General features: G+C 45.8%; 1 protein-coding gene across 7 annotated transcripts in view; it reads right to left on the bottom strand.

Moving 5' to 3' along the window:
- Positions 1 to 529: 529 nt before the first annotated feature.
- Positions 530 to 14,013, bottom strand: part of SHD (Src homology 2 domain containing transforming protein D) — a 41,383-nt gene continuing 27,899 nt past the window's right edge. For 5 of the 7 annotated variants that reach the window (XM_089535682.1, XM_089535681.1, XM_089535679.1 and 2 more), the window contains exons 5-9: positions 13,488 to 13,715; positions 11,273 to 11,356; positions 9,182 to 9,359; positions 6,666 to 6,785; positions 530 to 3,668 (exon numbers count right to left, since the gene is read on the bottom strand). In XM_089535682.1, coding sequence (XP_089391808.1) covers positions 3,482 to 3,668; positions 6,666 to 6,785; positions 9,182 to 9,359; positions 11,273 to 11,356; positions 13,488 to 13,715 — 797 coding nt within the window. In that variant the 3' untranslated portion in view covers positions 530 to 3,481. The remainder of the gene's footprint in view (positions 3,669 to 6,665; positions 6,786 to 9,181; positions 9,360 to 11,272; positions 11,357 to 13,487; positions 13,716 to 14,013) is intronic. The other 2 variants (XM_089535684.1, XM_089535685.1) reach the window with 2 other exon arrangements.

The following is a 14,013-nucleotide window of genomic DNA, read 5'->3' on the forward strand; positions in this document are numbered from 1 at the left end:
ATTTCTAAATGCTGCACCGCAATGCTAGAAATTTGGATCACCATGTGGCAGAATTTCCTAAAAACCTCCAGAGAAGGCAAGTTCACTACGTTCTGAGGCAACCTATTTTAGCTGAAGTACTTCCACATATTTAGGCTGAATTTCTTTTCTTCTTTCTCCAGACCATCAAGCAGAAAACAAGCTTACTCCATCTTCTCTATGCCAGCCCTTCCGAGATTCAAAGATCATCCAGTCTTTTAATCTTCTCTTCTCCAGCTGCTTTAGACATTCCTCAGAGGGCTTAGTTTCCAGACATTTGAACATCTTAAGTCGCTTTCATCTGGACACACTTCAGTTTATCAACCACCTTCTTGAACTGGACACAGTATTCCAGCTGAGGTCTCACCACAGCCAAACAGTACCATTATTTCCCTTGCTTTCCTGGAAATGACTGTACTCCTTTTGATCCGGCTTAGAAATGCATTGGATTTTTGGACACAGCGTCATACTGAAAACCATTTTAAAAAATATAAGTGGAAAGCATGGATGGGCTCGGCAGCAAAGGACCAGAAGGCTACGCAGATTGAAGAGTTTAATCAAAAGGCAACACCGTAATGGCAAGGAAGGTGGGGATATATTGCACCCGAAAACACAGGACAGGAGGAACAGTCTCACATACAGACGCCCGAGTAAACAAGGGACAAAGGTGGCAGGGACAGCGAGGCACAAGGAGACAACTAGCCAGCCAAGGACCAGCAGAAGCTTCAGTCCCAGGCTGGAAAAAAATGGATTATTACAGTAATGGCATGGCCAGTAGCCAAACTGGTAGCCCCACATAGCGGAAACTGGTGGCTTCCATGTCAGAAGGTGGAATTTCTACCAGGATTTGAAGTTGCTCTCCATGGTGCTAAACTCTGTTTCTATAAGCATTCAGTACCTTGGAGAGTTCTTTTGAAGCTAATGAAATCTTGGCTTGGATTCACAATCCCATTAACATGGGACCACAAGCTGAAGCTGGCCCCACATTCCTTCCTCCTCCTCCTCCTCCTCTCTACATTTAATGTGTCCTTATTGTGTGGTGTGTTCCCTTCCCATTTTTGCCCTATTCGTTGACCATTCCCGCTCTGGCTAGTGGCAGTGATAGGTTCACCTTAGGGTCTCCATAAGTCGGAAATGACTTGAAGGCATGCAACAAGAAGAAGAAGTAGTAGCTACACTCCTGATAATACATCCACACAATCTGAGCTTCTCCCTCACTTCACAGCCCTATTAAAAATTAACTTGGGACACGGTCTCTTTCTCTTTGGTAGATGTTTTGGAGGAAAGCTCTTGAAACCCTTCTAGAACATGGCCACACAGCCCAAAAAACCCACAAAAAACTATGGATGCCGGCCATGGAAACCTTCGACTTCACAAAAGCTCTTGAATTTGGAATCTGTTTCTTTCCCCGCTACACAATGTTGCATCTTTTATTTTGCTAATAGGAAGAAGAGGAGGAGGACATTGATATTGTTATTTCATGGTGGCCACCAGGAACTAGTGCGAATTTCATTTGCTTTGTTTTTAAGGGGTCTTCCAATATTTGCAACTTTCTTCATCAGCAAGATGTGGATTAAAATGAAAGGTGGGTTGATATGTTGGCCTTAGGGCATTTGTTTCTCATATATATATATATATATAGTTGAGAATTTTGTTTGGTTGTGCATTTTTGTTTCAGCAGAACTTACCTACATTCAAACCACATTTCTTCAGAGGATGGGGCAGGAAAATGAACTGAATGGCAAACTGGACAGATTTGGTCATCCTTCATGGTTGCACAATGGATACTATGCCGGTCATTACAATACTCTTGGGTGAAAACTTATTGCAGATATATAACTTTTCAGGAGATCCCCCCCACCTTTATGTTGTACATGGAGCAGGAGAGAAAGCCTTCCAAGTCTCCAATCAGTCTGGATTAGATAGACAAGTCTCCAGATTACTTAAAAAGGGAGGCTAAGGCAGAATCCAGACATATAGGAAATAATGGATTCATCAGATCAATCCAGAGCTCTGTGTTAGATTTTGGCTGGTCTGAAAGATACAGTTAATTCAAAGAAACCTAGGGTGGGAAACCTGAATGCCCAGCGCCCTTGGAATCAAACTGAGAACAGGCTCAAGCTGCATCCAGACTGCAGAAATAATCCAGGTTGACACCACTTTAACTGCCATGGCTCAATACTACAGAATTCGGGAGACTATAGTTATGTGAGACACTCAGCCTTCTCTGTCCAAGAGCTCTGGTACTACAAGAAACTACAATACCCTGAATGCCATAGCATTGAGCCATGGCAGTAAGGCCTCATTCCCACTTACAGATAAATCGGTGTGCGATCCGAATTGATGGATTGATTTTACATCTGATCATGGTTTACACTACACTTGCCCCAATCACATTTTCTGGCATTTTCTGGCATCAAAATAACCCACTTGTGGTTCCCATTCACAAATGAATCGATTCAAAATGATTCAGTTCTAGCCGGCCGAAGGGCAAATTTGAATCGATTCCGATCCACTTGTAGTTCACACTTGTGGTGAATCGATTTGGTGAAAAAACCACGGTAAAAATCAGTGCCAAAAAGACACGGGTTAAATGGAACTGGTCCATGGCCCCCCCCTCACTGAATCACTTCAGTGAATCAATTTAAATGGAAACCAGGTTTGTTTGAGCTGGATCAAAACGAATTGCGATCTGGTTTGAAAGACAGTGGGAATGAGGCCAAAGTGGCATCAAGCTGGATCATTTCTGCAGTGCGGGTGCAGTATCAAGGAGAAACCATCAAAACATGGGCTCAATCTAACCCTGTAGCAACAACAGGTTACGACAGGAACCAGATAAGCTTTGCAAGAGCAAAGCTGCTTGAGCAACCTTCTCCCATCGATGGGGAAGAAGGGGCAATGCTATTGCAAGGTTCGACCCTGGCTCACTCCACTTTGCAAAACCTCAGCTTCTCCATGAGTTCTCCCAAACAAAAATAGGTTCTGCAAGAAGCAGCGCTATTAAAAACAACCTGGGATTCCTTCCTAGGAGGGTGGAGAACATCTCCTTGCAGCACCAAAGTTCCTGAAATGCTCCTCAGCATTTTGAAAAAGAACTTTACTCCTTTCATTCAGAGAAGAGGAGCTATGCAAAACCAGAGGTGTTAAGAGCAAAGTAGAGAGCTTTGCCAGCTTTCCAGCGACCTGGAGCAAAACAGATAACAATAGTCTCAAGGAGGAGGGCACCAGGATGGCAGGTGGGCAGTTTGGAAGCCAATTGGCACCAGTATTGCTTGGAAATTAGGGAAGGCAAAGTGTTACCTTCCTAGGTCCAATGTGAGAAATCCCCAAAGGTATGGGGAGAGATTGTCTGCGAGTCACCCCTATCGAGACCCCGCCGTCCATCCAGACAATCATCGTGCCAAGTCTCTTTGGATCAAAAACAGCCCTTTCACCTCCATGATGTGGGCGGCCGTAACGTCCATCACAGAGTCTGAACGGCCACAGGATAGAGCAAGGAGAAATGTTCCACTCCTTTGACCGGCAGCTCCTGGGACGTGTAGTAATGGATGACTTCCGGGATGCTGTCGAAAGGAGCGCTGTTTTGGCCCAAGACGTACTTGTTCTCCTTGGTCCGGGTGAACTTCATGTGCATAAATCCTTGGCAACTCCTTGAGAAAGGAAAAAGAAGGGAAAAGTCAAAATCCTGACCTGATATCATGTTGTGCCATCTTCTTCAAGGGTGGGCAATGGGTTGCATGTGGCCTCTTTTATTGGACCCCAGGGCTGTAAAAATAAACCTCAAAAATTCTCAGAAATGTTCCTTAGGGGTATAAGGAGGACATTTCCACCAAGTTTGGAACCTATTTATGTTCACACCCACCAGGATCAAAATGCGCATTTGCAAAAAAAAATGCTATATTTTGCTCTAGTGCATATGCAACCATGGTCTTTCAGTTGTTCCTCTTTCCCTATGCATTGGAAAAGTGGCATGGAAAATGGCTTTCCAGCATGGCACATTGGTTTGAGGTTATGACTCTGGAGACCAGGGTTCAATTCCCCACTCGGCCATGAAACCCACTGGGTGACCTTGGGCAGGTCACACTTTCTCAACCTCAGAGGAGGGCCATGGCCAACCTCCTCTGAACAACTCTTGCCAAGAAAACCCCAGGACAGGTTCACCTTAGGGCTGCCATAAGTCGGAAACGAGACAAAGGAACACAACACGCAGACACAAGAAAAGGCCTGTCGTAGATCACCAACAGAGTGGGACTAAGCGCCAGGGGGAAAATACATTTTTTTTAATGTCAGCTGGGTCTGACAAAGTCACAGGGACATGACAGGCCAAGCTCTGGAAGCCAAGGGATGTGGCTTGGTGCGATCGAAGCACCGGAGGCTGAGCAGTGGAGAGAAGTGAGAACGCAGAGCTCTGACCTTTTCATGGCGGATTATAACTCAAACGTCGCTTGGGGTTTCTCCCTCTTCACTGTGATACTCAGGGACCTGCCCTGATGGGGTGAACAGCTGCATCAAGCACGCAGCGGAGAATTTGCTTTGGCTTTTATTCTAAACTTCACAGATCCAAGGTGGACATTTCTAGTCAAGAGGCGAATCCCTATCACGCTGAACTAGATCAGGGGTGTCACTTGGGGGCCGTGGGGGGTTCAGGCCACACTGGGTTACACTTCAGAAAGGGGTGTCACCCTGTGGAAAGGGGCTGCCTTCCAGGTCCGGCAGCTCTGCTGGCCAAGCAGAAAAGCTATCCATCTTCCTTTCCTGCCTGGCCAGTAGTTCTACCAGACCTGGAAAAGGCTGTTGAAGATAAGAAGATTTAAAAAGTATCTACACTGGGTGTCAAATATACTTGGCATGCATCAGTCGTCTCACTAGGGTTGCTGTCACCGCACTGTGGTAACCCATGCTATCACCACCAGGCTCAGAGCCACCAAGTCAATGGTCCCTCAGGAGTAGATCAGGCTGCTATGGAAGAGAAAGGCTCCAGTCTACATGCCACCTATGGATGTTGGACCATAGAGACCAAAAGAGACTGTTTGTATCCCACATTGTTCCAGTCTATCTGCTTTGTTTGCAAGTCCCAAAACGCTTCAGGCATCACTTGACAACATAAGAATTCTTCAGATGTTTGCCATGGTATACCAACAATGTCCTGGCTGGCTTTCTTGCCACCTCTGGGTGAGTGGACTAGGTCCTTCCCAGGACCTTCAGTCTCTGGGAGTCCCAGTCTACCCATGGAGAGGTGCGGTGGTACATTCCACATTGGAAGACAGACACCCTCCTCTGGAGTGTCATTTGGTATGGTCTGCATACCCCATACTCCCCTAGTAATGCCCCTGCATTACACCATACTTCCCTTTCCATCACTGCCACCCACAGTTGTCACACATGCACACAGAAGGGCCAGCTCAGTTGCTCCTCGTTGATGCAACTTGTGCCAAGACTTTCAGAGGAACGGCTCAAAGCAATGAATATTTCATTCTGTTCGTGTGAGGATCAGAGGCAACCAAGTTCTCACCTCCCTCACAATCATTTTTTCTCTCTCTCTGATTTCAGAGCTGGGTATCAAATATTTATCCCAACCCCAGGACGTCAGACAAGATAGAAAGTCTGGGTGCCTCTGGTCCATCCCAAAATAGCACAGCAGCACCTTATTCTTTCCACCTCACATGTCCTGAGATCAGCAGCTCCCTAGAATTGGGTCTTACATGCTTCCTCCAGGGAGAACTGAGCTACAAGCAATCTGGCAGGATTGGGAGGCTATGTTTATTTTGCACGGAGGGAGGAAAAGATGACAGGGTTGGGACAACCTCCCCATCCCAACATTTCTTATTTATTATCCTATTTTCATAACATTTCACAGATGAAGATGTGTCCAAGTTCCTCTCGCCTTTCTGGGCACCACCACTGAAGAAGGCTGTGGACCACCTGGAGCGTGTCCAGAAGAAGGTGACCAAAATGGTGAAGGGTCTGGAAACCGTATGAGGAGCAGCTTAGTGAACTGGGGATGTTAAGCCTGGAGAAGAGACAGCTAAGAGGTGACATGAAAGTCATGTTTAAATGTGTTGGAAAAGTGTGTCCCATGGGTGACATATGGCCCCAAGGCCATTTCTGAGACACAAAATGGATCCCTGAAATCATTCAGAATTGACTTCTGGTGCAATGGCTAGTGGTGTCATGTCAGTGGGATGATAAATCCATTCCAGGCTTTTATCAGGTTTGAAGGAGCTGTCCAATGTTTCAAGCATGTTAAGGAATGGGATTCCTCATCTTGGAGAGCTCATTTAAATCCTGCATTAAAACCTGGTGTGGAGGTATTATTCCACTGATGTTGGGGCCACCAGCCTCTTCTGTCTTTTGGTTCCCAAAACATCTGGAAAAACGGTGGTAGTGCAGCCCACTAAGAATTGGAAAGAGCCAAAAATGGCCCTCCAACTGTCTGATTTAGGGTCAGTCTTACTCATTTTTTTTATGTGTGGCCCTGGACTCATGCCCTAAAGTGCCACCCATTGACACTACTGTGGATCAGCATCGAAAAGACCCTCTTCGAGTTCTTTGTTGACACTCCTCTCTGCTTTAAAATCCTGATTAGGAAAGTCCAGGCAAGGGCAGGCATGCCCAAAAGGAGAAGGGGAAAGGAGACCTCCTTTTACCTGAGCGAGAGGGAGAAGTCGTTGCGACTGGTCTCACTGTTCCGGACCAAGTAGCTCCCTTCTTTGCAGAGCGTCAGGAGGGACTCCGCGTCGGCTCTGCTTATTGTGCCATGGAACCACCTGTTGGGCAAAGACACAAGGCAACTCCAGTCATTGCCTGCCAATTCGCATCCCTTGCATTTCTGAATCTCGAACCATTGCTCTTCTTGCAACCACGCCTTTCAACCAGAGGGAAAGTGGGACTTTGGGCTGAATAGAGAACTGCCATTGAATTTTAGATTATTTTTTTTAAAGAAGGTGTACCCTGGAGATCATTGAGACTCATCCTATGCTTAGGGCAGGGATATCACAGCTTCAGCATTCCCAACAGACAATCGTCCCACCTCTACTTAAAAGAAAGAGATCCCATCGCTTCTAGCATTTGTTCCAGTACAGTTTGCTCATACCATTGGACTATTGGTTTCATTGAACTTGGCCTCTCTCACACATTTAGAGACTGAGCACCAATCTATACCAATTTATGTTAAATGCATCTTCTTTCCATGAGTGACTGGCAACTCCAGACTCATCTGGAGCACAGACTAGTTAAGGGCATAAAGCCAGCCTACCAAACACAAGAAAGATATACTAGTCAAGAAACCAAAACAGCAAACTGATCTATAAGGAACTCAAGAAAGGTGCCACATTAAACTGTTGCTGGCTGATGCAATCAGATGGCTGATGTAATAAATGGCATTGGGTTTCTTTCCACAACAACCCTGCCAGGTAGGTTCACCAAAATTCTCATCTTATTTTTAAAAAGGAAAATATTAAAATGCAGAGGAGGAGGAAATGGAGGAGGAGATCCGTCTTATGGATGGACAGATAGATAGATAGATAGATAGATAGATAGATAGATAGATAGATAGATGATAGATAGATCTGGGGTAACCACCAAGCTCTAAGAGTACACACCAACGCTGCTGGGATAGATGGAAGGACAGACAGACAGACAGACAGACAGACAGACAGAGATAGAATTTATTGATCAATCTGGGGTATCTTCCAAGCTTCGGGAATACCCACCAAGACTGCTGGGATGGATGGATGGATGGATGGATAGATAGATAGATAGATAGATAGATAGATAGATAGATAGATCTGGGCTAACCACCAAGAGTACACACCAACGCTGCTGGGATAGATGGAAGGACAGACAGACAGACAGACAGACAGACAGACAGACAGACAGACAGACAGAGATAGAATTTATTGATCAATCTGGGGTATCTTCCAAGCTTTGGGAATACCCACCAAGACTGCTGGGATGGATGGATGGATGGATAGATAGATAGATAGATAGATAGATAGATAGATAGATAGATAGATAGACAGACAGACAGACAGACAGACAGACAGATCTATTTGGAATGTGTCATGCTATCCAATGGTAGCTCACTTAGATTCTAGATTCTAAAGATAGATAGATAGATAGATAGATAGATAGATAGATAGATAGATAGGATTGATTGATCAATCTGAGGGTATCTTCCAAGCTTTGGGAATATTCACCAAGGCTGCTGGGATAGATGTAGAGAGAGAGAGAGAGAGAGAGAGAGAGAGAGAGAGAGAGAGAGAGAGGACCCTAAATTGCAACAGATTGGGATCTGTTTATTACAATTTAAAAACCAAAAAAAAATGGGGTCATCTTTCAACATATCTTTCAATATATGGCTTCGAATAATAACTAGATATATACTTAGATTCTAGATTCACATACACTTAGATTCTAGATTAGATAGATAGATGATAGATAGATAGATAGATAGATAGATAGATAGATAGATAGATAGGCACATGCACACACATACATGTAGACTATTTCAAATGTTCATAACTGGTATGAGACACCGAAATTGATCAGGTTGGCCAGGGAATTTGATATATGTTTTCTGCCTATTCCCCTTCACCGCACACACATCCATCAGCCGGTGTTTTTCTGCAGCTGTAAAATGAGGATTTATTGCAGCCACTATAGGCCCTGTTTTCCCCATAATTTTGGTCAATACCAGCAAGCAAGAAACATTGCAGCGGGAAGAAACTAATTAAAACATCAACAATTTCTTAGGAAACGTGTCGTCAAAATAATAAGAACGCTAATAATTACTTTTGATCAGTCAATAAAACACAGAGAGTAATATCCTTTGAAGGGGTAGTGGTTTGGGCATCAGACTAAGACTCTGGAGACCAGGGTTCGAATCCCCACTCGGAGCAAAAACTATTCCCGCAGCTGTAACCATAGACAGCACAACTTCTTCTCCAGTTGATCTTCTGATATCCCCAGCCAAGATATATTAAGGCTCCCAATACAGAAGAAACCGGAATTATATTTGCACAGTGGACTTTCTTATATAGTCCTTAAGTGGTTGATGCAATGGTTTAGCTTGCTGGCATTTGTTCCTACAATTGCTATTGCAACACCTTGACATGCTGCCTTTCACAACACAAATACACACACATGGGTCAGCATCACTTACGCTTGGTTTTCCAGCGGCAACGAAGGGTCTACTCTCTCGGCTACAGCAAGGCTATTTTCGGGGCTCTGGGACCGTCCAAACTTCGAACTCCCCGCCGGGTGTTTTGGGGGACGCCAACGCTCTTTGTGGGTGGAAGAGGCTGAGGACGTCCGCTCCCATTCTGGGCTCTCAAATTGCACTATAATAAGTGGGCGCAGGGTGGGGTAAGAAGCACAGAAGAAACCATTAGAAATGCAACAACAAAGATCCAACACAAGGTTGGGCATCATGAGGCCTTGCAGATGGCCTTGGACTGCTGAGCCCAACATTCATGTGGAAGCTAGGGCTGATGAGCCTTGCAATCTTTTCAGAGGAGAACCTTTCAGGGTGCCTTTCGGTTTTATCAAATGCTTTGGGGCTTGTATCCTATTCTTAGTCCTGACTAGGGCTGTGGTTCCCAATCTTTAGTCCTCTAGATGGTTTGAACTTCATAACTCCTGGATGTTGGCCAAGTTGGCTGGGGCTTCTGGGAGCTGTAGTCCAAAGCAAGGTTGGGAACCACTGGACTGGAGGATAGACATCGAAACCATTGGGTTTGCCTACATGTTGAGTCTCCGTTCAACGGTTGATCTACTCTAGTTGGGTCTATTCAACTTGGGTCTACTCTAGTTGGAAGCTAACCAACTTTGGATCACAGCCATTTTATGTTTTAAAATGGGAAAACTAAACATCTACATGGCTCGCCTCCTTCCTACATTCTCCTTACAACAACCCTGTGAGGTAGGTCAAACAGCAAGAGTAGGAAATGAGGGGAAACATCTGCTCTAAGGTCATCCAGTGTCATGGCTCAGTGAGAACTTGATCTCCCAACACTCCACCACTACAATATCTCTTCCTGATGCTCAAATCATACTGTTCAAAGTCATTTGAAGGGGGGATTTGGGGGACAGTTAGTGAGGGGTTGTGGGAAATGGACAATCCCAGAGGTACATGATGGAACACACCAAAGTCAGGCCTTCACATGCAACCCAAGGTAACAAACAGAGGAACAGAGAGAGAGAGAGAGATGAAAGAGAGATAGCCAGAGGTGGGAAGGAGTTGGGAGAAAGTTTGGGAGGTTGATTTTTAGAAGTAATTTGTAGAATCATAAAATCAAAGTGCTGGAAGAGATCACAAGGGCCAACTGGTCAAACCCCCTGACCTTCAGGATTGTTGTTGCTGTTATTGTTGTTGTGCTTTCAAGTCATTTTCTTTACTTATGGCAACACTAAGGGGAACCTCTCATGGGGTTTTCTTGGCAAGATTTGTCCGGAGGAGGTTGGCCATTGACTTCCCCTGAGGCTGAGATAGTGTGACTTGTCGAAAGTGTGTTTCCATAGCCAAGCAGAGATTCATACCCTGGTGTCCAGAGTCATAGTCTAGCGCTCAAATAACTACACCACACGGGCTCACAGATAAACACACCTTCAGGATTATCAATTATGATTATTATTGAGGTTTTAAAACAGAGGCTGAAAGACCATCTGTCGGGAGAGCTTTGACTGTGTCTTCCTGCATGGCAGGATTGGGTTGGATTATATAGTCCTTTGGAGTCTCTTCCAACTCTGTGATTCTATGATTATGATTATTATATTTATATAATAAAGTGGCTTGCAATTTAAACAACAGTACAATTAAAAACATACCAAAAGGCAGCATGAAAATAGCATTAAGCTTCTCACAGCATTAAAACAATCCACAGTTCAGGTTTTTTTTAATGCAATTATTAAGATTTTAAAATGCTCTTAAAAACAGGTTCATGGAAACCACCAGCTCCCATCGTCCACATCTAAGGACAACAACATCTGGGGGACTTCATTGTTCCCATCTCAACATAAGAAGGTCAATGGGGGAGATGCTGTCACAGGATAAGCCGGACCTGCTGAATTTCTGTCTACCTTGTTTTAAACTATTGGGAATGTATCAGGCTGCCATCTTCCCAATCAGCCTAGAAACCAGAGCTGGAGCAAATGTCAGGAGAGGTATCCTCCATGAGGAAGAAAGGCAAGACAATGGTTCAGAGAGAGGGGAGACAAGCTGGGAGATAAAGGAGGCTTTAAAACAAGACGTCACCTTCTGGATCTAGGGCTTCCTCACTCTCCGTGAGTTGTCCTACCGGTGGTGGCCAGGGCAAGACTTTAGTCTCCTGAATGTCTACTGCAGCAGGGATGGGAACGCCATGGACAAGGGCAAAGGAAGAGGTTGGGTAGAGTTAGGAGGGGAGGGGAAGGGAAGGGAGGGGAGGGGAGGGAAGGGAAGGGGTGGAGGAAGGGATGGGATGGGATGGAAGGGAAGGGATGGAGGTAGGGATGGGATAGGATGGGACGGGGACAGAAGGGAAGGGAAGGGATGGAAGTAGGGATGGGATGGGACAGGATGAGACGAGAAAGAAGGGAAGGGAAGGGATGGAAGTAGGGATGGGATGGGACAGGACGGGACGGGACGGGACAGAAGGGAAGGGAAGGGAAGGGAAGGGATGGAGGTAGGGATGGGATGGGACAGGACGGGATGGGACAGAAGGGAAGGGAAGAGAAGGGAAGGGAAGGGATGGGAAGGGATGCAAGTAGGGATGGGATGGGATGGGACAGGACAGAAGGGAAGGGAAGGGAAGGGAAGGGAAGGGAAGGGAAGGGAAGGGAAGGGAAGGGAAGGGATGGAAGTAGGGATGGGATGGGACGGGACGGGACAGGACAGAAGGGAAGGGAAGGAAGGGATGAAGGAAGGAAGGGCAAAAGGTAGGGGGAAAGGGAGGGTAAAGGGGAAGGGAAGAAAAAAGGAAGGGAGAGGAAGGAGAGAGGGAAGGAAGGGGAAGAGAAAAGAAGGTAAGAAGTGAGGTTGTGGGGTGGGAGAAGAGAGAGAGAAAGCTCATGAAGAAGAGAAGAATAGGGACAAAGAGGTGAGCAAAAAGGAAGGGAAGAGGGAGACAAAACCAACATGGTAAGAAAGAAGAGATCTCATGACTGACAGACAGACAGACAGTCAGATGAAGGGAAGGCAGGCAACAGCTCCTGACCCCATCCAGTGGCATCCAAATCCAACTTTTTTGTTCCAGACTTTAAAGGAGCAACTGGCCAAGGTGATAAACCCTACTCTAAATACAAGTTCAGCACTTGGGACAGCTTTTTTGGGATAGTCTCGGGTTGGGTTCCACACCATAGAGAGCTCCTTTGGGATATTCCAGCACCTTTTCAAGTCTGTGTATTGGATTCACTGCACCCCTGACATAGTAGTCACTGGCCTTCATTGACCAAAGGTCATCCTACCCCATCTGCACCATCTGCTTTGATGGTGTCTTCCCACATGACAGAATTGTGATATCTAATCTAGCCTTTCACCTCAGCCCCTTCCAATTTTTGGCAGACTCAACATCCAACCAGCCCAAACCAGCCTACCAGAGATGATAAGAATTAGAGTCCAACAACCCTTGATTGGCGAATGGAGCCAACAAATATACTAGGGAAAATGCTTGTTCAGCCATGCAGGACTTGTGCAGTATAGTCACTTGCTGTGGCATTAATTCAGGGTGAGGAGAGGAGTGATTTGCTGCCTTTCAGAAAAACTAGGGATTTTCGATTCTATATTGATCTTGGATTTATTCTGCCACACTGCAGAGCCTGCAGAAGACGCATTGTCTGATAAGAAAGCAGTTTTATTCTTTGGTGCAGTTGGATAAGCGATGGCAGGGTTCCCAAGCTTTTCGCTCCCCAGTTCTTTGATAAGATCAACCATTCAATGGCTGCTTCCAGTTACCAGATGGGACTGGGCCCAGTGCATTCTCAGAATCCCCCTCTCCACCAGCACCTAGCAATCTATGAACTGTTCTTCACACTACTCTGAGCAAAAGCTTTGCATGAAATCAATCCTTGGTTGGTGTGATAAAGGCAGAGACGGTGAAGGGAGGGAAGACGTTTCAGGGGTAGAAAGAAAGACAGAGAGATTGTGGACGCTGGTGGCTACAATCTCACTAGATGCAGCAAGTCCAACCCAGGTTTTAGCATCCTTCTTAAAGGAATTATCCGAGGTGCTGAACCAATTTTGAAAGGACAGGGTTCAGCACCTGAGATAGCTCTGTTTACAGTCTGAACATGGAGAAGATTTCATGCTGTGTTGAGATCAAAATTGCCATTCTCCACTGGAGATTGGGAACATTAACCCTTTGGGACTTTGACTTCCAGAATCCCCAGTCAGCATGGGCACCGGGGGATTCTGGGAACTGTAGTCCACTGCAATGTTTCTGCAGTGCAGATTAGACCATGGGCAAGTCAAGTGGTCAAGGGAGAATGCTCACCTGCAAAAGCCCGAGAAATGTGGTTCTTCTTCCACTCCCAAGGTTGGTCGTATTCGTCAGCCGGCCGCTCATCATCCTGAGGCAAACGGCTCTCACGGGGTTTTTCAACGGAGGAGCCTTCTGGGTCAACCTCTGCATCCTTCTCTTCATAGGGAGTGTCGTACAACTGCAATCCGATCCGGGATTTCTTCACCTTTCGCTCATCCCAGTCGTTTTTGCTCTGGAAATCTGGAAGCCAGTTCAACCACAGGTTTAGCCACAAAGGTTTGCAAAAGCAATAATAACAGAGTCTGTGATGGATGGGTGGAATCTTGTTGGGTCTCCGCACCTTTGTGCATAATGTTGGTATCCAATAGAAGGCTGCTGTTACATTGCTATGTTTCAAATCCGGCAAAGTCCCTGACATGCACTGCCATCCAATGTACATTGGTGCATGAGACACAATGGGACCAATGTGCATTGCATCAGTCCAGATGTGCATCACATAGTCCCAATGAGCATCATGCACCAATGAGTGTTGGGCATC

This window comes from Sceloporus occidentalis, unplaced genomic scaffold, assembly GCF_023333645.1.
Source record: "Sceloporus occidentalis isolate IW3139 unplaced genomic scaffold, rSceOcc1.0.p SCAF_8, whole genome shotgun sequence".
Taxonomy (NCBI): Eukaryota; Metazoa; Chordata; class Lepidosauria; order Squamata; family Phrynosomatidae; genus Sceloporus; species Sceloporus occidentalis.